Source organism: Sturnus vulgaris, chromosome 1, assembly GCF_052056855.1.
Source record: "Sturnus vulgaris isolate bStuVul1 chromosome 1, bStuVul1.hap1, whole genome shotgun sequence".
Taxonomy (NCBI): Eukaryota; Metazoa; Chordata; class Aves; order Passeriformes; family Sturnidae; genus Sturnus; species Sturnus vulgaris.
In genome coordinates, this window is record NC_142243.1 from 102468506 (window position 1) to 102496212 (window position 27707).

A 27707-nucleotide genomic window follows, 5' to 3' on the forward strand; every position below is an offset into this window, starting at 1 on the left:
TCCAGTGAACTATAGAAATATATGAAATGAAAAAACGTAAATGAAAAAAATCAGAATTAAAACCATTTTCCATTTGTCAGAATGGGTGAAAAATGAAGTAAGATCCCTATTTTCCTTCTCTCTCAGACACGGACTTCCTGAGATAGTAAACTCTCTGATTTACGATCATCTAATGTGTGATACGTGAATCCAGGTCATCCAGGATCGTGAAATATTTTCTGCATTACTGCTTCTACACTTGACCTCTCTAGCACTAATACCATAGCTATTCCAAAGATCATTCTCTCATCTACTTCTTCCATGGAGACACTGCTGGAATAGTAATGTGTGTGTCTGGAATATACAAGGCAAGTGGAGTGTATAACTTGATAGTGGTCAGCTCCAAAACATGAAACAACTGAGCCACACACCATGAATGCTTCTTGAGGCTCACTTACCATGCCTCTCAAAAAGTAGGGACTGCACTACTGAGGTGAAACCTGTTTCAGTGCACACTCTAAACCAATCTTACAAGGAAATTTATGAACTCATAGCAGAGAGGAAGAGTAACCCACTAAAATTTGTAATATTGACAGCATAGTGGTTGATTATATTAGTGTTTTTCTCCCAGTAAACTAAAATATACTCTTGCATAATACGAGGTGAAGATCAGAGTTAATTTAAACGATACAGTGCAATGGAGAGGCTTGTTCTTTGTGTGTTTCTGTGTTCTCTAGCTTCAGTTCATCTCACTGATGCTCAGTCTCCTAATAATTTCATCACAGAAAACAGTCTTAGGAAGCGTGGTCATGACTGGGAAAGCAGGTCATTGCTAGTGCACATTTTGTCTGGAACTAGGAAAGCGAGTAGAGAGTAATTCAGAGCTGGTCACTTGCCTCAGACAACCACAGTAAATAAAGAAAATAGAAACAAACAACCGTGCCTGAAGTTAGTTACAAGTATCAATATAAATACAAACGTGCCAACAAATTGGAATACATTTTAATTCTTTATTAGCTCTCTTTTATATTCAGTACTAAATTTTATTAGGGTTTTATATGCAAGTGTCACAGTAAATGAAAAGCGTGTCAGCAAATGGACTCTCTTCTGAGAACACAGAACTCTGCTTTACCCTCAGGCATTTGGTACAATTTTACACTGTCTTCCTTATAGCTGTTAAACTTGTACAAATGCAGTATATCTGATGGAGTGGTTAAGAGTCAGATGCAATAATCTATCAGCACTTAATGTCTTTATAGATCTCAAGCTCTAGTTAGAAAAATGAACAGCTATTTGCCATATGAGGGCCCCATAGTATACTTAATGGGCAGCAGCGTATAAATTGCACTCTACCATATTTTTGCCCCAGAAAGGTAAAACCAAGGCTGCAAAGATACAAAGTAGCAGTTTTCCTTAAATAAAACAAATAAACTTCAATTGTTTGTAATATCAGGACTAGGGTTTAGGGGTTTCTTGATTTTTAGGGATGTGTGCAGTTTTATGTTAATTGATTGTTTCAAAATATATTATTTGTATCTGTTCAATTTTTCTTCTCACAATCATGTAGTTAGAAATAATGGCTTTTGGGAGTTTTTGAGTACAGAATATTAACATTTTGATTTCTGTCACCCAAATACAAATGCCAGATAAATATAATTCCCTTCTGCAAAAGGTTTGAGTTAGGTTTTGAGGGGGGTTCGGTGGGTTCTGGTTTGTTGGGGTTTTTTCTGGTTTTTTTTTTTTTTTTTTTTTTTTTTTTTTTTTTTTTTTTTTTTTTTTGTTGTTGTTGTTGTTGTTTTGTTGTTTTTTTTTTTTTTCCTTGGGGATTTGTTTCAGCTTTTGTTTTGTTTGTTTTGGTGGATTTTTTTTTTTCTGGTGGTTAAATGTATAAAGAAATACAGGTTTCATGAAAGTGAAAAATTAAAAGCTGAGAAAATACTCTAAAGCCAGGGTAACATTTTTCTTCTTCTTTCTACATAGTCCGTACTTAACATAGAGGTTCATGTAGTTATCACACAATCTTTGTTCCAAAAGGGTATGAGAAATGATAGCCTTCTCTTTATATGGTCTCCTGATACCCCAATTTAGAAATAAATTTTCACCCTCCTTGGAGTGCAGGATATCTGTTATATCTTTCACGTCAGCTCTCTCTTTACTAAATTCCTTTTGACTATTCATATTTCCATTAATTACATCCACCAGCTGCATCTCACTGACTACAACTAGACAAAGTCCTTACTTCTTCATTCTGAAATACTCTAGAAAAGTTAACAGAAAAGAAGAAAAGTGAGTTTGGGTTCCAGAGAAGAAGGGAATGCTGATTTAGATTCAATGTCTCTTTATAATGCTTAGAAACTGTGCAGAAAATAGATCTACCTTTGAATGTGAGATGTATAAATGTTGTGATGATAACTTTGAATTCCTATATATGTCGGATATTATTCTTGATTCATTAAACATATTGCTATAAATAAGTCCATTCTTAAACATAGTTGTGGACAATTGAGTTTGTTTAGAAGAAAATGGCATTCATGAAAGATTAAACCAGTTGGATCATCCGTAGTTCTTGATTCCTTCCTTACGAGCAAATTTTTTTCAAAACAACTGTGTTCAAGTCATGCTAAATTTTCTTAGAGGATGAAGCAGCTAATACAAAGTTAACAGTTGTGTAGCTGAAGATTACATTTACTCTTCAGTCTTATTAAAGAATTCTGTCATTTCTGAGGCATACATGTGCCCTGATTAAATATGAATCTGTCATTTTATCTTTAAAATTTCTCCAGAACAAAAGAATATATATATATATATATATATTTATACATCTATGCATATCTAAAACATCTATATTTATGCATCTAAACAAACATGTCAGATATTTGATATAGTATGTAACTTTTGAAGGACATATAGGTCCAAAATTTGTTGGGAATTACTAACAGTTTTGTTTACTCCCTGCCAGAGAGGAGATAACATGCATTATAGAATCACTTTAAATGCTGATAATAAAATGAGAGAAAATGCTAAAAAAAAAAAAAAAAAAAAAAAAAAAAAAAAAAAAAAAAAGTAATTATTTAATTTAGTCTATCCTTATATGAAAAAGCTGTTTTCATTTATATTTAAAAATAAAACTATTTAGCTGCCAGAAAACACAGAAATGAATGTATTTGTTTTACTTGGGACAAATATCACATTTGCTTGTCATTAAAAATTGTGTTTCTGCTCGAATTCCTTGCACTCCACCTTTTCTTCTTCTTTTCTCCTCCAGCCTAACTGTACTGCTGTATTGATAAGCAGGTGCAACTGTGTGAATGTATGCCAGAAATTTTTAGACAGTAGTTTGATTTCCTGCTGTTCTTCACAAGAAGTGATATTTGTATTCTAGTGCAGAATCTAGGTGAGGAAAAAGACAAAAATAATGATTACCTTAAAAAATGATGCTACTGGGGATATTTTTTAAAGGACAGTCATTAGAGATGGTACCATGAGGTTACTGTCAGTATTTTATCTAGGATATGAATAGTTCCTCATCAAAGAAGAAATCAAGCTCTGCAATTTGATTCCACTGTGTTTTTGCACTGGGATTTCTGCCACAAGTTTTGCACTGGGACAAGCTCATTAAAGACTCAAAAATGAAAAAAAAATCAGAACCTTGTTATACTTCTTGGCTGCTTTGCTTGATAACAATTAATTTCTTTAGCAGCAGTGGGCCTACTAGTGATAAAGTGACTGTGTTTTCTTATTCCTATGGGAAAATTCCATAAAACACTTTGAAGAATATACAAGAGGAGGAGAAACAATTTGCTTTACTTCACTGCCATATCAGAAAATAGGAATGATATATGTAGTATTTTAAGCAATATAAATCTAGCGCTAAAAAACCATATACTATTTATTTTTATTTTTATTGAAATTTTGAATGCAACAAAAACAGCTGCTGAGGAACTATTTTGCCTTTTTAATGATAAATTTTAGTAGGTGCCATTTGCTCCTGTAAATTTTTAGGACTGTTTATTAGTGTAACTAGTATGTTAAAAGGTTTTTAAAGAGTTTATGTTTTGTAATTATGAGACAATTTATACACGGAGAAAACAAACATAATCTATTTTATTTTTCCTTGAGGTACTTCTGTTACACAGGTAACAGCTACAGATGCCGATGATCCTTCTTATGGGAATAGTGCTCGTCTGCTTTACAGTCTCATTCAGGGACAGCCTTATTTCTCTGTGGAGCCGAAGACAGGTACTACAAGTGAATTTGTAATTGAAAGCATTCATAAACTCATAAAATGGATGCAAGCAAAATTGTCTTTCTTGATTTCCACACAAATATCAACTGATAAGGCCCTACACTCTTACATTTCTGCATAGTTCCTAGATCTGAAGAAAATCGACTTTTCTTTCTCATAGGAAGACAAAATTCTTACTCTCTAGCAAATCCAAACTTCATTTAGAAAATTATTTTGTTAAAGACTTAGATTCTGAATATCCCACTTAATAAATTAATCTAGGAACACTTCTCAATTAACAGTTCTATGGCACATAATGTGGTATTTCTATCTGTATGTTGGAGAAACCATGGATAAGTGACATCTCTCCAAAAACCTAATTTTTGAGTAAGAGAGATTGTTATACATGGTAGAGGGAATATAAGGAGTATTCTTCTCCCCAAAACTCTAAATATACACAATGGGTTTGACAAATAGCATACTTGCTACCATGAGGACTAACACCCAGTATTAGGATAGCTGTGCTATGCACAGTCAACAATGAAAACTTTTAACTGGGTCCAGTGATACATGTTATATGCATATTTTACTATATACCCATGTCAGATTTTGAGGAAAAAAATGAGACTCATAGGCTATTATATTATACTTTTTCTTTTCAGGGGTCATTAGAATGGCTTCCCAAATGGACAGGGAAACAAAAGATCAGTATTTGGTCATCATTCAAGCCAAAGACATGGTTGGGCAACCAGGAGCACTTTCTGCAACAGCCACTGTTACCATCAACCTCTCCGACGTCAATGACAATCCACCTAAATTTCAACAGCGTGAGTAGAGGCTAATTAATGGAAGTCTTGAGGAAATTTATATCTACTGTAGCTCTATTGGGTTTGCTGGTTGGGCTTTTTAGAACAGGGCTGTGCTTTGACTTTAGCATACTGCTTAAAAAAAAAAAAAAGTGAAAAAAAAATAGTCCTTACAAAAGCTCAAAAACTAAGAGGAAAAGAAAATCTATCATTGGAAAAATCTCAAGCCTGCTGGTTTTACTTATCACTAGACTTTGGAGAAAAATTGTTAAACTGCTTTCCCTATAATTTGCACTACCTCAGCCTAAAATCTGGAAAACAGGATATTTAGCATAATTTTCACTCACCTTCTTTCCTCTTTTCCTCTATTCATTTTTTCTGACACCTACTATAAAGTTTTTGGCAAATGATGAGAACCTCTCTGTTGAGGTAGTTTCTAGAAGATATGGGAGTTTCTCATTGGGCTATCAGGAAAAAACTGGGCTGTTGGGAAGTGCTGCCCTCCACTCTTTTTTCACCCTGTTCAGTCATAGAATCATAGAATAATTTGTGTTGGAATGGATCTTTAAATTTCTTCTAGTCCAACCCTCCTTCAATGGGCAGGGATGCTCAGAGCTGCATTCAAACTGACCTAGAAATTTTTCAGGAATGGAACATTCACCATGTCTCTGGGCAGCCTGCTTCAGTGTTTCATCAGCCTCCTAGTAAAAAATATTTTTCTTATATCTAATCTAAACCTTCCCTCCTTCAGCTTAAAACCATTGACTACTTTTTTTTTAGTCCTTTGCTCTATACACTGCTGAAGTAGGGCTGAGAGGGAAGGGATCCCAAGGGGAATGATTGCCCTGCCCTGCACCCAAAATCTGTACAATGCCAGATTATGTCCATTGCTCTGGTAGAAGTTAGAGCTTTTCCAAGCTCTCTGATAGCTCCAAGCTGCATCACTTATTAACCATGTCAGATCCCTCAACTTTGCCAGTATGTGTTTCTTTAGGGCTCTACTACATGAGTGTCTCTGAAGAGGCTCCCGTTGGCACCACCGTCGGCAGAGTCTTCGCAGAGGACAGCGACACCGGGGACAACGCAGCCATGGACTATTCCATTGAAGCAGATAGCTCAGATGCTTTTAACATCATTACTGACAATGAGACTCAAGAAGGAATTATCTTACTAAAAAGGGTGAGATCTCAGAAACTTAAAAAAAAAAAAATCTCTAAATATTTGAAAGAAAATCCTCAAGCAAGCTGGATGCATAAAAACGGCCTATGGCTTTAGATTCTCTCTTTTTTTTTTTCTTTAGGCTTTGTGATTTGACTGGAATATTATGAGGGATAAAAAGAAAATTGCTTTTCTTTCTGTTTACATTTTGGACTCATTCCTATTACTGCTGAATATAATAGTGACAGTCAGAGTATCTTAATGTTATCCCTAACTGTGCAACACAGTGCATCTCGTTGTAAGAAAATGTTTTATTTTTTCTGTGCATCGTCTGTAAAATCTTTATCAATAAATTGTAAGCATTCTCACCTCATTTCCAACACCTCCTGTAAACTGAAACCAGAATTTATTACGGTATTAGATAGTGGAGTTTTTGTTGTGAAATAGCTCTGAAAAGATACTAAGTACAATCAAAAAAGACCAATTTATGAGTTAAGAATGTTACTATTCTTTGATACTATGTAATTTGTTTTGGAATCACTCAAGAAAATGTCTTGGTCGTATCAGGGATCATCTAAAACGAAGATAGAGTTCAATAGCCTAGTGAAATATAGGAGCCTGAAGAACTGAATGTTATAAATGTGAGAGTATTTTTGTTTTGTTTTCATCTTTTTTGTTTGTTTTGTGGTAGGTTATTTTTTAGTGTGGGAAGCTATTTATTTAGCAGGTCTTTTGTTTATTAATTTATTTATTTATTTCAGAAGATACAGGCTATCTAAAATTGAAATTAAACTGTTATTAGGGGTGACACTCTATGGGAATTCTTTTTTACTTTTTTTTTTTCAAGTGTTGCTTGACTGCAGCATTAAAGCCAGTGTGAAATGTGAAAGTCAACAAGCATGTTTAAATTTGAATGTGTTTTTTACATAAAAAGGAAACCTTAGAATTAACTTTTAGAAGTACACATTTTTTTAGCATTCTTCAAAGTATTACACTATTTTGTCTTTAATCTCACACCATTTATTAAACTATATTTAGTTTAAATATGAAGAAAGAAATATTCCAAATCTCCCTTTCTTTCTTAACAGAGAGTGGATTATGAGAGCAAAAGGAGACACAGTATTGAAGTAAAAGCTGTAAACAGATACATTGATGAGCGTTTTTTGAAAGAAGGACCATTTGAAGACACAACCATTGTCAAAATCAGTGTAGAAGATGCTGATGAACCTCCAGTTTTCACCTTAGAGAACTATATGATGGAGATCACTGAAGGAGCTGAGAGTGATTCACTGGTGGGGGTCGTAACAGCTAGAGATCCAGATGTTGACAACAGTCCAATCAGGTACCTGTCTGAAAATGTGAACAAGCCTCAAATGCAAATATAGTTAGTATTTCCAAAGCATATTTCTGTTCCTCACCATAGCTCATAATTACAGTTAATTGTGCTTTTTCTGTGATAGCTAAGGTTATTGCAGATGTCATAGTTTAACCCACATCAGCTGGTGAGGACCATACAGGCACTTGCTCACTCCCACAGACACTGGGATGCAAAAGAGAATTGAAAGGGTAAAGTTATGACAACTCACGGTTTCAGATAAACACATTTATTTATTATTATTGATATATCCAAAAAAATTATAATAGGTAGTATCAAACAAAATAAGAGATGGAAAAAACCAAATCTACAACAAATCCCCAAGAAAAAAAAATGATACAAAAAGACCCAAAACAATTCCTTACCAGCCAGTTGACACCTAGCCACTCAACTCAGCAACCGCAGATTCTGCTTTTTACAATATCAATGATAAATAATTTTGCTATCTCTTAAGGGAGAAAACAAGTAACTAATCTTTAACATGGGATTTATAATTAAAATAGCTTCTTGAATTGCCTTACATCACTGTGTACGAAGCAATTTAGACAAACCAGGATACAATGACAAATGGTTGAGACACAAAATAATTTATGGTGTGTAGATTTCTAATGCCAGATATACATATATATTATGCTACAACTTCAGAGCTTTAGGCAGTGATTTGTTATGATTTTCCATTAATTTACTGTTATTTCTTAGGCTAGTAATAGGTTAAATTAAATAAGAAAAAAAATTACATGGTTTTATTTTGTTCCCCCTTCTAAAAAGGCTCATTTGGTGGTTTGTTTAGATAACTGCAACATCTCCATGTGGAACAATTAAATGTTAACACATACCTATAACTTCTTAGTTAGAAATGTTTTGGAGGAACTGGCTTCAAACTGAATATGTCTGCATAGTCCCAAAACAGTGATGCAGGTATTGCATCAATGAGTTCCTTTAGAATAGAGTATATCACTTCTAATATTAAGTTTTTTGGGCTAAATGCCATGAAAATAAATCTAATTTTGAAACCGTTCCTATCCTAAATTAGAATAGTTATAATATAGAAAACAACTTGTGTTGCTTTGTGGACTCCAGGTTTCAAACAAACAAATTAAAAAGGATATGCAACGAAACCTCACTGTCAGTAATAAAAAATAGCAAATGTCTAATATAGTTCTTCTGAAAAATGTTTATCAATAATCAGATTACCAAAAAATGCCCAAAAAACCAAAATAACTATGTCAGAAAAATTATAAATACCTTAAAAAGAAATTTATAAGTATACAAACTTTGGTTCAAATTATAAGAATTTTTACTTATTGTGCTGGTTCTTCGATTTATCTTCTTACTGATTTATAAAAGAGACAAAACGTATCTATAAATAATAAGTTAAAGAGTCATTTAACGGCTGACAAGTTGTCTGAGCTGAAGTCCTAAGTGTCAACAGGAAACAGAAAGGCTTTGTCAAGCAGAATTAAAGGTACAATAAAAAGGAATAGTTGCATGTGGGCATTCCAAATTGGAGTGGAAAGTATCTTTCAACTATTCAAACAGGTTTTATTTCCATGAAATAGACTTTATTAGCAATTGCATCATATGGTCTTCTTGCTTTTTAGTCCATTAAAAACACCAGTAAATATCTTTTCCATTTGAACCAATATCTTTGATTGCTATTTCAGTTAATCTTTGTCCTGCAACAAGTGGTTAGACTTTAGCAGCTTGAGTGGCTTGTGTACATGTATGTCTCACATGTACACGTCTACAGCATCCGGAGCTTTTTCAGCAAAAACTCAGGAGCACTGCAATCATCTCCTGCATTAGGATTTTGTACTCTGCCTTAGTGTCATCCCATTACAGATAGTTGTCTGTCTTTATAATGCCCATTCCCTTGGCATCAGAGCATGTCAGCAATGATAAAACAGATTTGCCATTATACCTCCACTTAGATGTTGGTGTTATTCATTTCACAAGTGGCAATTTTGCTGTTTCTTTTCAGTAAAGTCATTCACCTGCTGTGAGACTGACTTAGAAGTAAGAATGAATAATGCATTTCAGATTCAGTTCACATTAATATAGATCTGAGACGTATTTAGTTTTCTAAAAAGAAGAGCTTTGATCTTGGCAGCAGTGAATTTTAAATGTTTATAAGTGTACATTTTTCATCTTCGAGTTGTTGCAGCACACATTTATATGCATATATGCATACTTCTGTTTTCTCAGCTGACAATAGCTTTCTATGTCCTTGCCTCTGATGGAACATTTCAGTACTAGGAAATGTCTTTCCTTTTTTTGGTGCAGGTACTCTATTGTCCACAGCACACTTTTAAAGAGACTGTTCAGCATCAATGAACACAATGGAGCAATCATTACCACTGAACCTCTGGACCGAGAGATAGCTTCTTGGCACAATATAACTGTTACAGCCACAGAAACAAGTGAGTAAGAAATTTAAGGAACGGGTTTTTTTCTACACTGTGAGCTGTAATTATCCTCTGTATGTGCCTTCTTTTAAGAGGAGAATACATTCTTCTTTCTGATTGTATTACTGTTGCTTGCTACACTAAGGAGCATTATTAAAATGATTAGTTAAATAGAAGTGGAATGTATTTGAGCTCCAAGGTCCTGTGCTTTTTCATAAAAGATGACCTTATGAAAAAAGAAACTGTAATAGGATCGAGAGTGTAACGCTTTCAAGTTACACTGAAGCATAAGAATTGCTCCTGCAGTGCAAGATCTTATGTTAAATTAGACCCTGGTTAATTTCACACCAGATTTTTGACTAGTGTGAAATTAGCCAGGGTCTAATTTAACACCATTCAGAAACCTGTGGCTCAAATTAATTGTGAATGTTAAGGCCTAAATCATCTAGACGTCTATTCAGTGACAATTAAAGCTTTGAAGCACCCTTTATATAGATTCTACCAGTCAATCTTGTATGAAAGTCAAATGCAGATTACCTGTTTGTGTTTTTGGTGATCTGGTTCTCCTAAATCTGGGACAATACTAGAAATTTAACAGCTCCTGATTTACAAGTCAGTTTAACAAGATTACTGGGATATTATTTAAAAACTAATCCCATTCATCCTCAGGAAGGAGGAAAATCGTATGAAACTAGAGTAAAATCAATAAATCAGACAGATTTTGCCAAATACTCTTAGCACCTGTTCTTTACTCCTGAATCTCAGTTAAATGCCATTTATTGCTACAACCACTTTAAACATATATTGTTAAATTGCACTGCTCCCAAAAGGGAGCCTTCCCTGTAGAACATTGCTGCTGGAAGTCTACTATAGGATAGTCAGTATATCAATTTTCATTGAAGTATTTAACTTGTATTTAGGAATTGATGGTACTGTCTTCCTTTTCAGCTTCTCTCTGAATTTTCAGCATGAATTTCATTCCCATGTTGTTGGGCAGATGACAGGTGTTGGCAAATTTGATCTCTGGCATGTCTTGAACAGCGCTATGGAAACACAGCAAGATAACTTTGGCGAACACTTTTTTATTTAGTTAAACAATAAAACAGGAGAGAGTGAAATGTTACAAATGAATAACTGTCTCCTGAAGCAAAAGAAAGTGAGACTTTCACAGTAATGAAAGTTTTTGTAGAGAAACTGAGACCTCATTAGGTTCAAATTCCTATTCTTTATTTCTTTAATTATGATAAGGTCACTGTCTATAATGATATGTTCAAAAGAACTGAAGTTAGGTCACCTTGGTCTGGGCACACATGAAAGAATTTGAATCAGGAACTAGCAGTATATTATTCCTTGAAATACAGTCATAACATGTACTGTGTGCACGAGACATTTGGTGGATGATACTATGGCTCCACTGATGCCAAATCAAAATGCCATTAGAGTTCATCCAAATAAGTCACCTTAAGTCACACATAGAAACTCCATTACAACAGCAACCTCCCTAGGAGCCTGTTGATGCCCTGACATTCATACACTACACAAGACTTTTCAGTCCATTGCAATGATTTCAGGGATCAGAGATTAGTAAGAGAGGCTTGACTGTTATTTCGGACCTGTGGTGTGGATCATCCTATCCTCATGCCATTGAGGGAGCATGCTTGAAAATATCCAGAAGTAGGTCTAATTTGCTGGAACTTAAATGCGAGCAGGGAGAACTTGCAACTTGTTGACTCTCATTCCACTTTACGCCTAAAGTTCAAGAAAAATCAAGTTTTCTTTCATCAGTTTGTACTTGGCTGTAAGAAACTCACCAAGAACAAGGCTGAAGCAAAAACCACCGCATTCTAATCCTATCTGAGAGCAATAAATCCTTAAATCATTATTATCCAATTGGCAGACAGTCAGCACTGGATGATTGGATTGAGTGCGCTCTTAGTCAGTTTAACTAAAGCACCAAGCTGGGCTATGGGAGGTTATTCTGTTGAAAGATATAAAAGCTCTGCAGAGAGATGTGGGCAGGCTGGATTGATAGGCCAATGCCAGTTTCTAGGTCCTGCACTTTGGTCACAACCACCCTGCTTAGCACTGCAGGCTGGGGGCAGAGTGGCTGGAAAGCTGCCTGGCAGGAAAGGACCTGGGGGTGCTGGTCAAGGGAGGCTGGGCACGAGCCAGCATGTGCCCCAGTGGCCAAGAAGGCTGATGGAATCCCGGCTTGGATCAGAACAGTTTGGCCAGCAGGACTAGGACAGTGATTTTTCCTCTATGTTCAGCACTGGTGTCTTGAGTCCTGCATTCAGTTTTGGGCCACTCACTTCCAGAGGTGCTGGAGCATATCCAGAGAAGGACAACAGAGGGGGTGAAGGCTTTGGAACACGAGTCTTATGAGGAGCAGCTCAGGGAGTTGGGGCTGTTTAGACTGGAGAAAAGGAGAGTGAGGGGGAGCTCTCTATCTGAAAGAAAGCTGCAGGGAAGTGGGGGTCAGTCTTTTCTGCCATGTAACAAGTAAAGAGGATGAGAGGAAAGGACTCAAGTTGCACCAGGGGAAATTTAGATACTAGGAAATTTGTTTTCCTGGAAAAGGTTTGTCTAGCATTGGAATAAATTTCCCAGGGAAATAAATGCATCACCTTCACTGGAAGTGTTCAAAAATCCTGTGGAAGTGATACCTGGTGTCATGGTTTAGTGACAAACATGGCAGAGTTAGGTTAATATTTGGACTTGATTAAATGAGGTCTTTTCCAACCTCAATTATCTATGATTCTGTGACCAGTTTTACTTGATACTGCCAGTCACAACAAAATTAACCCACAATAGACAAAAGTCATTTTTCCACTGACTCTTGCAAGTGTCCTTTCATAGGGGTCTCCAGACCCGGATATAGGACTGAAGTTCTTTGATTATTTCAGTATGGATAACATCAATTTAATATTTAATTGTCACCGTGCCTTGGTCACACATATATTTTTGTTGATAAACTTTTAACATTTTGAAGTAGTCCCTTCTTAAAAAGCTATTTATGTTCATTTCTTTTAGGAAGTAAAGAAATTTGCCTTAGCATAAATGATAATCATGCTATAAAAATATTAATAATAAAGGTAACATTTATGGTTAGTAGTAGAGCGAGTAATTAGTATTATCATTATGAGTTTAAGTTTACTGGCTGATGTCAATGTAAGCTTTCTTTTATCCCCTGCAAATACTGAGTTCTGTTTTGTGTCTAGAGAGGGTCATTGCTTTTCTTTTCAAGCTACCAATATGGGTCCCTAGCAATTAAAGTGTCATCCTAATTTTCACACTGATCCAGCCTGTTGCCCTTGACATCCTGTTCTCTTAGTCCTTGTTTTTCATGTCCTGATCCCTCTCCTAAAGATTGTGACAAAGAAATTTTCTGCTAATTGGGAGATATTTAGATAATGTAGGATATGCGTACATTAGCTGAATTCACATTCTGACATTCAATAATTTTCCTGTAAAAAGGATAAAAGACAAAGTACATGGTTGCCTTCAAAATGCAACCAATGCAATACCTCTGCTTCACCAAAACTCTCATTAAATATTCACGAGACACTGATTTTAAGAGTGGCTTGGTAATATGTTGCTCCCTCCCAAAACAAAACATCTATAATTTTGGAAAAATTAAATTTGTCATGTTGTTAAAAATGTATATATATATATATATATATATATATATATATATATATATGTGTGTGTGTGTGTGTGTGTGTACATATATATATATATATATATATATATATATATATATAAATTAGAAAAATGTTCTTCCTTGTCATTTAACCCTATACTAAGGAAAAAATATAATCCCACCAAGATAACTATGATACTACAACCCAAATATATTAAAGAATTAGAAAGAAGGCTATTACAAAATCCCCGCTACCCCTCTCCAAAAAGAAAAATAAAAATAACAACAAACTTCCAATTTTTTGGAGAAAGAATACAGATGTGATTGCATCAATGGGTTTTCTAAATTATTTGTGCAAGCAAAGAGTAAGCTTTAAAGGCAATATAGTACCATGAATCTTGCAAACAAACAAGGTAAGAATAGGCAAAAACTAGCTGGGTCCTTGCTGTGCCACTTTTATACTACTGAAGCCACCAAAGGTATTCCCTGCTTTGTATTAAAGAATACAAAGCTTTCCTTTAAAAGACGGTGTAGTCAAACTCTGTCCTACATATCCAATTCTGACTTCAGTAAAAGAATTTAACTCCTACACTCTTGGTATTATTTCTAAAAAGGATATATGCTACTTTTTATCTTTATCTAACAGAAGTTGAGCACTACTGTATTATTAGGGATGTTTGATTCAACCAGACAAATGTCATTCCACAAAGAAGTATTATTGAAATTATTCTGACAGATCACAAGGTTCAGTAGATTAGCACAGTGTTAATGACTCCACAGAAGAAATAGAAATGTGAAACTGTTGAGTATCTATACCTTCATCTCTGTGGTACTTGCTTTCGCTGCCATTTCCTTCAGGAAAAGACTCAAAGCTATCAGCATAAATTCCATATGATCCAAGAAAACAAATGTTTAGTCCAAATAACTAGTATATTATACATTTTAAAAAGTAATGTAAGAACCAACCAAACTGATGCAGTTTGAAAAGAAGCAAAGAGGAGTACATTTTGCTTTTTTCTTAAAGGTCCATTTGACTAATTTAAATTTAGAAGTTTAAGAACTTCTGAACAATAAAAAAAATTAGTTTTTTCATCCTAGTCTACATGCAACTTTTGTACCATGATACTCATATATCATTGCTTTTCATTGTCTGAGGTAGTTTTAGCAGTAGAACCTTGTGTAATGGCAGTAAATGTGGAAGAAATTACTTGTATTATTAATTTTCCTTTACATACAGGAATAAGCTGTATTTACATATTTTTTATATCTAAAGCCATAGCAGTAAAGTACGCTTGAATAACAGAAAGAATACATCTTCTGTGAGTACCAAGCCTAAGAATTAAACCTGTTATGTAGACGATTCTTCGAAAAATAATACTTGTACCAAAACTAAACACTCAGTCTATGAAGCCTATCAGCAGTAATGCCTTAGATATGTCTGAGCAAAATCACACTTCTTTGTAAATTTACATGTGCAGACCATCGGATACAAGAGCTGTGTTTTTCCCAAATTGAGTCTGAGCTTTCTGCCTTGGCTAGGGTGGGTTGTCAGTATCCACTGCAATTTCTGCATGTCTAGAAATGTGGTTACTGTGCTGCAAAGAGAGAGAAAAAACAGCAACACACACGGACTTCTTTTGGGGAAAAAAGGCCAACTTTATTGTACGGACATTCCATATTTAAAGTGTGTTACGTGCAGCTGGGACAGGACAGTAGCTCATTGGACAATTGGGACAAACATCCCTGGGATAGCATGTCCGGATGTCCCATGGGAAAGACACCAGGTGTTAATCTTTATTATGAATTCCCTTCTGTTTTTCACCAAATTATCACTCTGGGAAACTGCCTCCCTTATCTGAAGCTGTAGTCAGCTTGTCAGCCTGGGAATGGACCTGAGAGACAGAAGAAATACAGGCCTGAAAGGAATTGCCAAGCTGTAATTTCCTAGCTCTCTAAATGTGTGTGTCCACATAGAAATGTTTTAAAAATGTAAATGTTTAGGAATTTTTCTCCCAAAGCTTCAAAATTTGAAAGTATTTAAGAAGAGGAGGAGTAACAAAATTATTTGAAGGAATGAGCATGACCAATCATTATGGTAACCATGATGCCAAGTGATGTAAAACAATGCAGCCAGGTCTTCCAGTCACCCCAGCATGACTTTCCTGCTAGCCACTGAAATCCCTCCTAGAGCCTAGGGATGCAAGACCTATTCCCAGGTTCAGGAATACTGCCGACCTGTTTACAGGCTCAGCCGGTAGCACAGCTGAGCACGTGTTCCAGGGACTCACAATAAGGGCATTGACAAGGTCAGTCACTTGGATTGACACAGACCAGGCTTTACCTTCAGCAGCAATGACATCCAGGATTCCCATTGACTACAAGCACAGGCAGCCCACTCTCCTCTCCTTCTGGGAAGGCAGATCACTGATGCAGACATATGTGCATGTGTGTACATGCACAACACTCTCCAGGTTCACAAGCACACAGAGTCATGGATCCCTTCACCTAATTCTGTTTGCCCAATACCCCTTCCTGTATCCCAATTCCTCTTATCTAATTCACGAGTCTCCAACTCACCAGCACACTTGCTGCTTCCTGGCAAACCCACAGAACTCACATATAATCCCTCATTCACTCCACTTTTGCAAGTTCTTCCTAAGTGTCACCTCCTGAGTGCCTCTCCAAGACCCAAGGACCCCTAATCACTGTGAAGTCCAGTTTAAAGTTTGTCAGTAAAAACCTGGACGAACCCCATGCACACCAAGTCTAAGCAGGACACAGAGTTAGTAGCTGGCATCACAGAGCTCTGTCTCACTCCAGTATCTGGAACCAATTTTCATTCACACATATGCAGGGCACACCAGTGGCTGCCACTAAGTCCTTGCAGCACACATACATATGCAGAGAGAGAGAGTGAGATTATGCAGAGACATGGCTAAGAAAATATTTATTAAGAAGATGAAACTTGATAGGACAGACTGGTGATCAGGTGCAAGGCTCAGTCAGAAAAATGCACTGACTGAATCTGTTTTGCACACAACCAGCCCCTTCTATACCCTTTTCAAGCTGAGCTCTCTTTGTTTCTCTCTGCATGCTTCCCTCTGTGCATCTGCACTGAGTTCCCATTCCCCCAGATTTGGGGTCCCTCTCATTTAAGTCTTGTCAGTTACAAAGTCCAAGTTGATCTATCTGGATAGCTCATCAATTATCATTAGGTTTGTTTCTTCTCCTAGCCTCTGTGTTTGTTTTGTCAGGTCTCTGTCTCGATGTTTTGTGTCTGTTTTCCCCTTTTTCTCCATTGGTTTATCAATTGGCAAGGCCACTGATCTGATGGAAAAAAACATTCTCACACTTCCAGGTGCCTGCATCAATTAGTATATCTGACCAGGTTAGGTCCTCATCACACGCTCTCTTTATCACTTGTCCCTCAGGTTTTTGTTCCAGTATGCTCTTGTTTATGACTTCCTCTTTGCCTTATTAACTCCTGTTGCACTGCAAAAGGTCCTTTCTTAGGAGAGTTGACACTCTCCTACCACATAACCTTATGACTAGTACAGTAAATTTTTCTTCATCAACAAAACGTGATTTAATTTCTCCTGATCAGGTTTTGTTTTTTACATTTAAATCTGTTACTGATTGAGTAAAGAAAAGCATGAACAAATCCAAAATTTTACATGAAATATCTTATTTCAAGTCATACTATTATAATGGTACTGTATTATTAAAATAGTATAAAAATATGTCTATAGGTCTGTGCGATTATTTTCTTCCCTGCAGAATATAAGTAAAATTTTCTAATGTTTACATTATTTTAAAATATGTACTAGATTATTTTTGACTTTTTTTATTTCTGTCTTTTTTAACCATTAGGAAATCCTGAAAAAATTTCAGAAGCAAATGTGTATGTCCAAGTTCTCGATGTTAATGATAATGCACCAGAATTCCCTAAAGATTATGAAACATTTGTTTGTGAAAATGCAGTTTCTGGACAGGTGAGCATGAAGTAGTTAGCCATCATTTTTCTCACTACAATGAAGATTTGGTCTGAGATGTATAGCATTGATTCTTTCAGTTCTGTGAAATGTAGTTCAGACTGCATTTTTTCTATTTCCAAAATTAGATCTACTGATATATGCATAGTATGAAATTTAAATTCATTACACTGATGCATTTTTTCACCCTTTAAAACAAAATCTGTGTGTCTTGCTTGTTTTTAAATACAAGTAATAAAGTACAGGCAGAAACTTCTGAAAAAAATTAGGGCACAAATTTGTTTCATGTTAAGGTCACAGATAAAAAACCTATGTCTGGTAACTTCAGCAATAGCACAAGAACAAGGCTTAGATCAATTTCAAACCAGATTAATTGTGTCCTTCAGTTAGAAAGCATTTACTGTGAAATGAAGTCAAACCCTGACTAGTTCAATGCAAGTCTGAAAATGTTTAAGACACGGCCTTTACAACACCTTTCCTAGCTGGCAGGTTAAGCTATTGTTATTTCTAACGTCCTTCCCAGGATGTAATTTTACATTTCCTACCTGGTATCCATGTGAATGGGGCATCATCAACCAGCTGCCCCAATTCTTAGGTACACTGCTGTCTTTCCATTTTCCTCCTGCAAAAATAAACTCCAGGATGTTCAAAGTTAGTTTATTTTTTTTTGTTATTTTTTTATTTGTTTGGTTGGTTGGTTGGTTTTTTGTTTTGTTTTGTTCTTGGCTTTTTTGTTTGGTTGGGGTTTTTTTTGTCGTTTTTTTTGTCGTTTTGTTTTGTTTGTTTTTTGTTTTTTGTTTTTTTTGTTTTGGTTTGAGTCTTTTTAAGGAAAAAGATACAAAAGAAACAATAAATAAAAAAGATTAACCAAACCAAAAAAAAGCTATAAAGAGGAAAATCTATGTTTTTCCACCATTCTAAAGCATTATTTGGACATTAAAAAAAAGACCTTTGAGATATCTGTGATGTCTCTGTTCAAACGTTTTGTTAAGTTGATTTCGAATCAAAAAAGCTTCTTTTTATGCCATATTGGTTTACTTTGACCTCGATTAGTCTGCAGCTAAATAAAGATTTTCCTGTTGCTCCTTATAGGCTTTTGCATCTATTTATATGCTTCTCTATCAGCAAAAATTTTGTTCTGCATTTGGAAATCTTCCTGTCTGCAAAGGCTACCTCTGTTTAGGAGGTATTTGGAGCAAGGCGTTTCTATTGGTCATTGGATATCTCATTGACAGATAAAAGTACAGCATTAAATCAACTGCACTTTATGTTCCTTGGCTTCAACATACCATGAATTAAATATGCATGCATATAATATGTATATTTGTTATCCATGTTTTGTACTTGCCTTCAAGATAAAAACCCAGGTGATTTATTTTTCAAAGTTTTTTTATTCCATGGTTACCTACTGATAAATATTATCTGTATGCTAACCTATCAATAGATACTTTTCAATATCAATTACAGATATATATATTAAGTATTCTGAGAATCATTGGACAAAAAGTTCTGTAAAGAATAGTAGTGTTAATAATAATAATAAATTCTTAAAGTATAGTACACTGAATACTTCTTCTTTGCCATTTCAATATATGAATGAGGGATGAACATTATATTTTTCTCACCTTACAGAAAGACATAATGTTATTTCAGTTTTTGGTTTTTTTTTCCTTTTTTTCCATTGTTATAAATTTTTGAGAGTCCCTGGAATCTTTAGTTTAGCCTGTTGAGACTGTGACAGCAATGTTAAATAATTTTCTCATTAACAAATTATCTTAGGAAGAACAACAGGAAACTGCTACTGAAGTGCATAATTATCACAGTCAGAGTTTATGATATTTTATTCAGTGTTTATGAGTCAAACAATTTTTAGCTGATGTATCTTCTTTGGTGTTATTAATATATATTTTTTTAATTTTTTACTCACAGAAAAATATATCCTTTTTTTTTTTCTCAGCAAGAAACCAAAATATTCAAATACAATTTTATAGGTGGCCTGATTGTCCACTGAATAAGAAAATTTACATTTCAGAAGAAGCAGTTCAAGCAATTAAAGGACTTAATCAGGACATTGCATACCTTTTTATCTTAACCATATTTCTGCAATCAATTTCAAACAGCTATAGAATCTGCTTATATGTTGAGATCAAAGATTATAGCTATACTGTCACATTTCAGTTTCTAAGGCAGATATGTCTGTCCTTTTAGCTGGAATCACTGTGCTGAGAAATGTTTTCCGAGGTATTCTGCACTTCTTCAATTCATTTATTTTCCTGATCTGAGCTAAGCTGTGTCTAACTTCATGGGATATTCCAAAATATATTTTCATGAGTTTACAGTGTTTAGGGGAAAAGGAAGGAAACACACTGCAAAGGGACAGACACTACTAAAAAATGAATTGTCTTATTCAATCTAGACTTTATCTTGGTGTCAGACTGGCTTACTATAAAAGTAATTTGGAGTCAGGTCACAATTAAGTTATTTTTGCATAGTCTGAGAGTATGCTGATTTGTGATATAGGATATAAAACACATAATAAGTAACACTAACTGTTGTTCTAATCATCCAGACTCAGACACAGTTAATAATAACTTCAGTCTAGACAAGAGGGTTTGCTTTGAACTTTCAGATTTTCTGAAAGATTATGAACATTCTTGGTCTGCTTTTATTGACTGAGTGCTGACCTTCAAGCCCCTCCTTCAACACCAAGTATGGTGTTTTTGTGAGAGTTACAGCCGTGTTTAGCTTAGCTTCCAAAAGTCATTCAAACAAAAGTATTTAGTTTCAGATAGATAGGTATTTTTGGCATCATGCTGAATCCATTCATCATGTTTATTAGACATTTTGAAAGGAATTTTCACTATCCGTTTAATGTTATAGTTTAGTAGTGTCCTATAACACAGAAGTCAACTGTATACTACACCATAACTGCAGTTTTCTTTAAAACTTTGAAGAAACACTTTCATTATACCATTTCATTATACCACTTTCATTATATACCATTATATAAATTGTTTTCCAAATGAATTGAACATGAAAGTCACACTGTTAAATAGCCTTCACTCCCAATACAGCTATAGTTATTGTCAGATAAAATATACCAATATTAATAAGGCATTCAAACCTGTGATTTCCTTTTGATTGGACCTTTTGACCTTATTACTGAGTGTAAACACAGTAAGAGATGACCGACCACAATGTTATATTAATTTTTTATATTTACCATTTATGGGTGTGTACAGTAAGTATAAACCTTTGAACTTCAAAGGAAATGTTCTTTACAAACAGTCAAAACACCAAGATGACCAAATCCACCACAAAAGTAATACTAGACACATCAATAACGGATCTCGAAAAAGCTTAATTGCCAAGATATTCATAAATTAACTCATCTGGAAGATGCAGCTTGAAAGTTTGATGTAGTCTGTATCAAAATCCTTACATTATATGTAAGCAAGCTAATCATCCAGAATGTAACTAGGCATGGTAATTCCAGCCCTTTTGTGAATATTGATCTTTCTTCCTACCAGAGAGGAAGGTGATTTCAGCTGAAGATACTGAATATACCTATATTCTGAATTAATGCTGTCATCTCTAATGACATCTCTAATCTCATATTTATTCTCGTAATTCTGAGTTTTCCTTTAATTTGAGGATCATATATGAAGTGACTTTGATATTGCAGCTTTCTTAGCAATTTTTATTAGGTTCAAACAAGTGATTGAGTATACAGGAACTTTGAGTCTGAGATTAAAAAAAATAAATTATTTACTCAGTACTTGGCACATAATAAAATAATAATCAGTTACAGTGAAAGTGAAAAGTACTCATTTCCTATTACTTCTCTACATAATGAAATGTTGACAGAAGAAAAGAGAGGAAATCTTTAAACAAATTCTATGAGCATGTGATTAATGTTAAAAATGACTAGTTAGCTAAAACAGATCCTTTCCAACAAATCGTGATACAAAATTATTTTTCCTAGCACAGAAATAAAAGTGAGAGGTAAGACAATGTTTATTATTTCATCTTACATGTTTTCTTCAATATTTACAAAAAGCATCTGAGCAGTAATGATAAGAAAATAAGAAGTTAAAAAAAACCCCACAATGAATGCATCCTTTAGAGTGTAAAAATATGATGAAGCTGTGAAAGCAACATATAATATAAGACTCTTACACTAAGCTACACCTGCAGATGCACCCAGTGTGACGTGTGATGTTTTGAAACAGTGGGCACAGTGACCCATGGAAAATTCCTTTTTCTGTTTTATGTGGACCATGATTCTACAACATTATTTCTTAGCAGAATGGCACAGGTGGGAGAAGTTTATTAGCGTGTCTGAGCAAACATAAAAAAGCACCTCAGTGTCATGGCATGAGCTTTGTAATTGTTAATCCTTTGCAGATAAATACACAATTTTATTTATAATTGAGGAGAAACATTTACAGTAGACCCAGATAAATCAGTTCCATACTGTGTCAATTTGCTTTTCAAAATAGAAATAGTCAATAGGAGAACCTGAGTCTTGAGGTAAAAAGTCTACCTGGAACATGTAGTTCTGACTACAGTAATCAACTTTAATCTTTTACCTTCTCTAAACTCTGATGATCAGTAAATATGGGACTGAGAAAAATCTTACTGCTTATAAGACTCCTGCCAATTTAATCAAAACCAGTTCTGTACTCCCAAAAGAAATGGGTGATTAGGTCTCTTACATCCTATAATCCACAGCAGAACTCCTATTGAAGAGTGTTTTGTAGAAAACAAACCAAATTAACTGAAGTGGAATGAGACAGGTGGCAAATATATTTCTACTTCCCTACATTTCTGTAATAGGATTGGTGAGACTAACACACAAAGGACTCAAAATTCTACACTCAGAGTTCTCTAGCATCAAAATTAAGAGTACTGGTTGTTGTTTAGATTTATGCCTTAATTTTAACTTGGTTGAAGGCCCATAAAAGCAGAAAGAGCTGTAACGAAGAAGCTTTGCCCTTTCCTTCTGGATATCTCCAATTCATTAAGACCATTCTCCAATTCCAATTCAGGAAGACAATTTGGATTTGAGGAAATAAATTTCCAATGAAATTTTTTCAATATTACTTGACAGTCAACTACTCTATAATCTACAGCTTTCTATTTAAAAGATACACAAATATAATCAAACATAATAAATAATTTACTTTCAAGATACCATTCCAACCACTTGGATGTGTTTAAGGAAGTTCTTCCTCTTTCAGTTTGCCAGGGTGGGAATTTTTGTTCAGATTGATTACTCACATATGACTTAACCATGCCTGGTATCCTCCTGTTGTTGCTATCTACGTTTATCACAAATCCTCACACCAGAATTTTGTCCAAAGTTCAGATTCCAAACCTTCACCTCCATTTAGGCCTGAAATTAACATCTTCCTGTTTCCCACCTCTGTTTGTGGTGGCTTGTTTTATGGAAACTTCCTTCTTTGATAGTGCATTGAGATATTTCACTGCATCCTTTAAGTCCTCGTGAACTTAAATCAGTTTTTCAAAAAGGATCAAGTGAATTAATCTCTGTTTTAAAGAAATACTAATTTTAAAATGAACTGCTGGAGCTTTAAAGCCTCTATACTAATGAGACTTGAAATAAGCATTTTTAAAGCAATTAAATTTCAACCATGTCAACACAACTGACATAACCTTGCAAAAGCAATAAATATTTTCTTTGTTTATGCTCTAAAATGCAGGAGGTTTGTAACCAGTTTTCCTGGAAAAAGGCTGGAATTTCCTAGATTAGGTGTACAAAAAACTTAGGAAACTGGAAAAAAATAAGGGATTTCCTTCACTCTGAGTGTTTTTTTTTTTTCCTTCAAAGTCAGTAAAATCAGAAGTTCTTACTGCTCTCTGAATATTTTGTAGACTAATCTGGACTTTGTTGAATCTTAGTGGAAATGATACAGCAAGAAGCAAACAATAAGGATTTGCCCTGTCCTTATGTTCCCAATTTTCCCCAGCTGCTAATGTGAATATCTAGAACAACCATAAGAATGTTAGGTTTGTGCAGAACAGGACAGCACAGATCGAAGTAAGGGAAGGTGGTTTGGGGTTTTGGTTTTTTTTGAGTTAGCCACATTCTCCTTAGAATTTTATTGATTGAATCAGATATACATAAAATGTACAGAGCCAAATACACTCTCTAAAATATGGACGTCAATAACAAAATAGCAAAACAATATCCAGTTCACAACTGCAGTAATTTTATGATTTTCACACATGATATACTACTAAAAATATGTTTTTAAGACATTGGTGATACCTGGTTGAATGGAAATCACTTTTTTTTTTTTTTTGGTATGCAGGTAGGTAATTTTTTCTCTACCAAGTAAATGAACTAAAAACAAAACAGAACAAAATAAAACAAATTAAAAATGGCTAATATGTCTTTGTAGAATATAAAATTACTCTGCATATTCAGTATACCTTAATAGACCCTGAATTTTAAGGACAGGAGTACATCCATACCAAGATTTATCTTCATCTACCACCATGAACATATAATCAGCAAATTTTCAAGAAAAGCCAGTACGATCTTTTTTAGTTTTTTTGAGGTAGGTGGCAAAATGTTATAAAACGTGTTCTTTGCAGTTTAGACTGGATATATAATTTTGTACCCTATTGCAGTTCATATTGATCATATTCTGGGAACTCCATTTCCTTATAAAAACAAAGCCTGTGGTAATCAAGGAAATGTTAGGGGTCAGTTTCTCCTCACTGATTCCTTGACCTGCATTTTTATACCTGTGTTTGCATCACCTCAGCTATTTTGTTAGCTCTGAGGAAAGAAAACAAATCCCTTGAGAATCTCTATACAGCATGACACCACTGAAAATAGGTTATTCCTCTCATTAATGGCAATAAAAAAAAAGACTCTAAAAATTCAAGGGTCCTCATTTTTCCATAGAGTGAAAAATGTAGATTTAAAATAAATTTCACATGTGAAGAAGGAATAATGTTAAGAATACAAGTTTGAGGTGTAAGCCACATTTTTGCACTCTGCTGTGATGATTTCATCAAGCTTGGCTTGTCTGAAAAGAAAAAGAATGTGCAATGAAGGTCTAGATCTTTGACTGAAAAAGGATTTAACCAGAAAAGTTTTCAAAGGCACAGATGGAAAGCATCAGTAGTCACTTCCATTGAATTATTTCTTCCCTTTTAAAGCACTGCTTGTATCATTCAGATGATCTGTGGTTTGAAGAAAGTTGAGTATTCAAGTTCTTGTGTACAAATATCTACAAGACATGACAAAAGAGAGCCCAAGTTCAAATTCAACCCTCTCTTTTCTTGGTGGAAAGTTGGTGGACTTCCAGCAGTTTGCTTTCCTTCTGATCAGCAAGGATGTTCACTGATGTATGTTTATAACTAAATATTTACTGCTAAATATAAGCTGGAATTATGCTAATTATGTTAACTCTGTGGTTGTTTATTTACAGAGATGAAAAACATTCTTTTGAGTGTTGTTATTTTTTTTTATTTTATCTTGCAATGACTGTCTGGTTTGACATGTTTCCAAGTGAAGGCTATTTTGTTTTCTTAAGAAAAAGCAGCCAAAAATTTCCATAATTGTGGGAAATAGAAAAGGTAGAAAATTCTGAGAAGATGTGTGAAAACAAAGCTCAAAATAGAAGAATGCAAGAATACAGATATACAAGGACAAGAAACAATAAGGGTCTGTTTTTAAGCTGTGTAGATATAAGCATTAGAAAATATGTTAAGCAAGGTAATAGAAAAATGTAAGTTTAATAATGAAGCTCTATCCACTGTTTTTAAGCCAACAACAAGCAAGCATTGTTAAAAGTAAGGTGCACGTGTAACTTTAGTAATTGGCTTAAGTAAATGCCTGTAAGCTTTTAACAGTATCCTATTAGCTAAAATCTTTTAAAAAGACCTTGCAACGAAGAGAATTTCAGCTGTTGTTGTTATGGTGAGAGCTTTCACTATCTCCTGTGTCTCACCCTGTAAAGAGGTTGATGAGCTGAAATAAAAGCTCTAAGACTGCCATACCTGCAGCCCTGTCCTCTTATTACTATAAAGATCCAACACATAATCAATCTGTTATAATAGCCAGAATCAACAATTCAGGATGTGAACTTGTCAAGGTATGTCACTTACTGGAGCTGCAGTGTACCAGATGAATTATGTCACGGTGTTTGCGGACTCAAGGGTGTTGCACAGAAGGATTTCTTCAAATGTAGAATGATGGACCGTTCACCTTGGATTAAAAAAAAAAAAAAAAAAAAAAGAAAAACAAAACATTCTATATGTATTTTTCTTTTTCATTATGGAGACTTCATTTGCTCCTGATCCTTTATCTGGAAAACCTTTTACATTTTCTCAAGATTTTAATGTCTGCCTGTCTCTAATGGATGAAAACTTAAAGAAGAGTATTTGCAGAATATAAGTCTCAATAAACCTATTGGGGTATTTGATTAATACTTGCATATTATGCACTCAATACAGATTCATGGATCACACCTTCAACATCAATAGTTTAACATACCTGTTATATCCTTTTTATTGTTTTAAAGGATGGGGAAAATCTTTTACTCCTAAACAACTATGCTCTCTTATTTTTCCAGCTAATTCAAAGCATCAGTGCAGTGGATCAAGATGACTCAACAGAAGGTCACCATTTTAATTTCTCATTGGCTCAGGAGGATGCAAACAGCTCACATTTTACTGTCAAAGACAATCAAGGTAGTGTCAGTCATGCAGCTCTTTAAGACCTTCCTAATGGAAGATGTGCACTTCCAGCAGGTTCTTAATTTCTTAAAACTTTCCATTTATATAGAAATTTTCATTGGACATGTCCAGAGGTCCATTTCAAAACAATAATTTAATAGTATCAAAGAGTTTATTTTCCTATTCAAGTGAATAATATAAACAGAAAAAGCCAGTTTAATTTCAAGGTAAGAAAAAACAGCTGAGATAAAAAATACACCGGTATTGCTTAAAAAATATTGTCTTAATGTTGAATATAGTGATAAATTCCAACTTTCTAGCTAAAATTATTTGCCTGAGAAATAAAGTAATTAGAAAGAGAAGATTGATATAAATATAGGACTGTTATTTCATTAATACAGCAAGACCAACATTATAAAAACAGGTAACTAGGATTGCAATCCTATTTCATAACATATAATATCAAGCAAAACCAGACTGAGATGAAAATACAGGTGCAATATTGCATGGAATTTCAAGAGTCAGTCTACTGAGACTAAAAAGAAAAGCTTCTTCAGACTAAGCTAAAGTACACATCGTTCTTATTGACCATGCTAATTATTTGAATGTTCTGGCTAAGGGAACAAATCAATGGAAATAAGTTTTGGAAAGTTCCTAATACGTTAAATGGCAAACTACTTCTCAATTATCTTCAAAGTTAGTCAATGTGTCAATAAGAATTTCAATTCCCATCTTCATTAACCTCTCACTCCCTTCCAGGAAGAGATAAGTCATTATATTAAGGTCAAACTGTGCACAAGCCATGTGTCTTTCCCACCTTTCCCCTTTCTGCCCCAAACCCAGTACCCTCACACAAAGCAACCCATTCAGTTCCTTTTGATGGCTACTAATGGGGAAAACAAAACTTTTTGAGATATGATGCAATCAGGTTTTAATCTGTCCCTTTCTGCTGTGTTTGACAGAAATGGCTGGTTGAACTGATAGCCCCAAGGAAGAGAAAAAGAGACTGTAGATTTGTAGTGTTTTTCTCCATTTTATCAGAGTTACTTTCTGAACTATGACAGAAACTTAGAACAACTTATATGTGAGGGAGTTAACTTCAGTGGGCTATTTGTATAGATGTATTGCACAGATAATGATAGAAACCCTTTTTTTCCCCTATTTCTACATATGCACACATGCAGTCTTTTGCTCTGTCATGAGAAAAAATTCTGACATGGAAATATTTCTAGATTCTTTTTTCTTCTTTTCATTTCACATCCATGTAAACAGGACTATTTTGTTTTGCAACAAGCTAAGTTACTTATTTGAATTGATTGATATGCAGCAGGACCTGAATTTAAGCTATTTATTGTGGTTTTTACAGAACAGATTTCTAAAACAGTGGTAGTTAAATACAAAGCAAA

The 27707-nt window shown here is 34.6% G+C and overlaps 1 protein-coding gene across 3 annotated transcripts in view; it reads left to right on the forward strand.

Annotated features, from left to right (window-relative positions):
- CDH19 (cadherin 19) overlaps positions 1–27707 on the forward strand; it is a 112927-nt gene that overhangs the window by 80288 nt on the left and 4932 nt on the right. For all 3 annotated transcript variants that reach the window (XM_088172704.1, XM_088172707.1, XM_014870894.2), the window contains 7 exons: positions 4099–4218; positions 4867–5031; positions 6005–6189; positions 7257–7510; positions 9827–9963; positions 17462–17583; positions 26199–26316. In XM_088172704.1, coding sequence (XP_088028830.1) covers positions 4099–4218; positions 4867–5031; positions 6005–6189; positions 7257–7510; positions 9827–9963; positions 17462–17583; positions 26199–26316 — 1101 coding nt within the window. The remainder of the gene's footprint in view (positions 1–4098; positions 4219–4866; positions 5032–6004; positions 6190–7256; positions 7511–9826; positions 9964–17461; positions 17584–26198; positions 26317–27707) is intronic.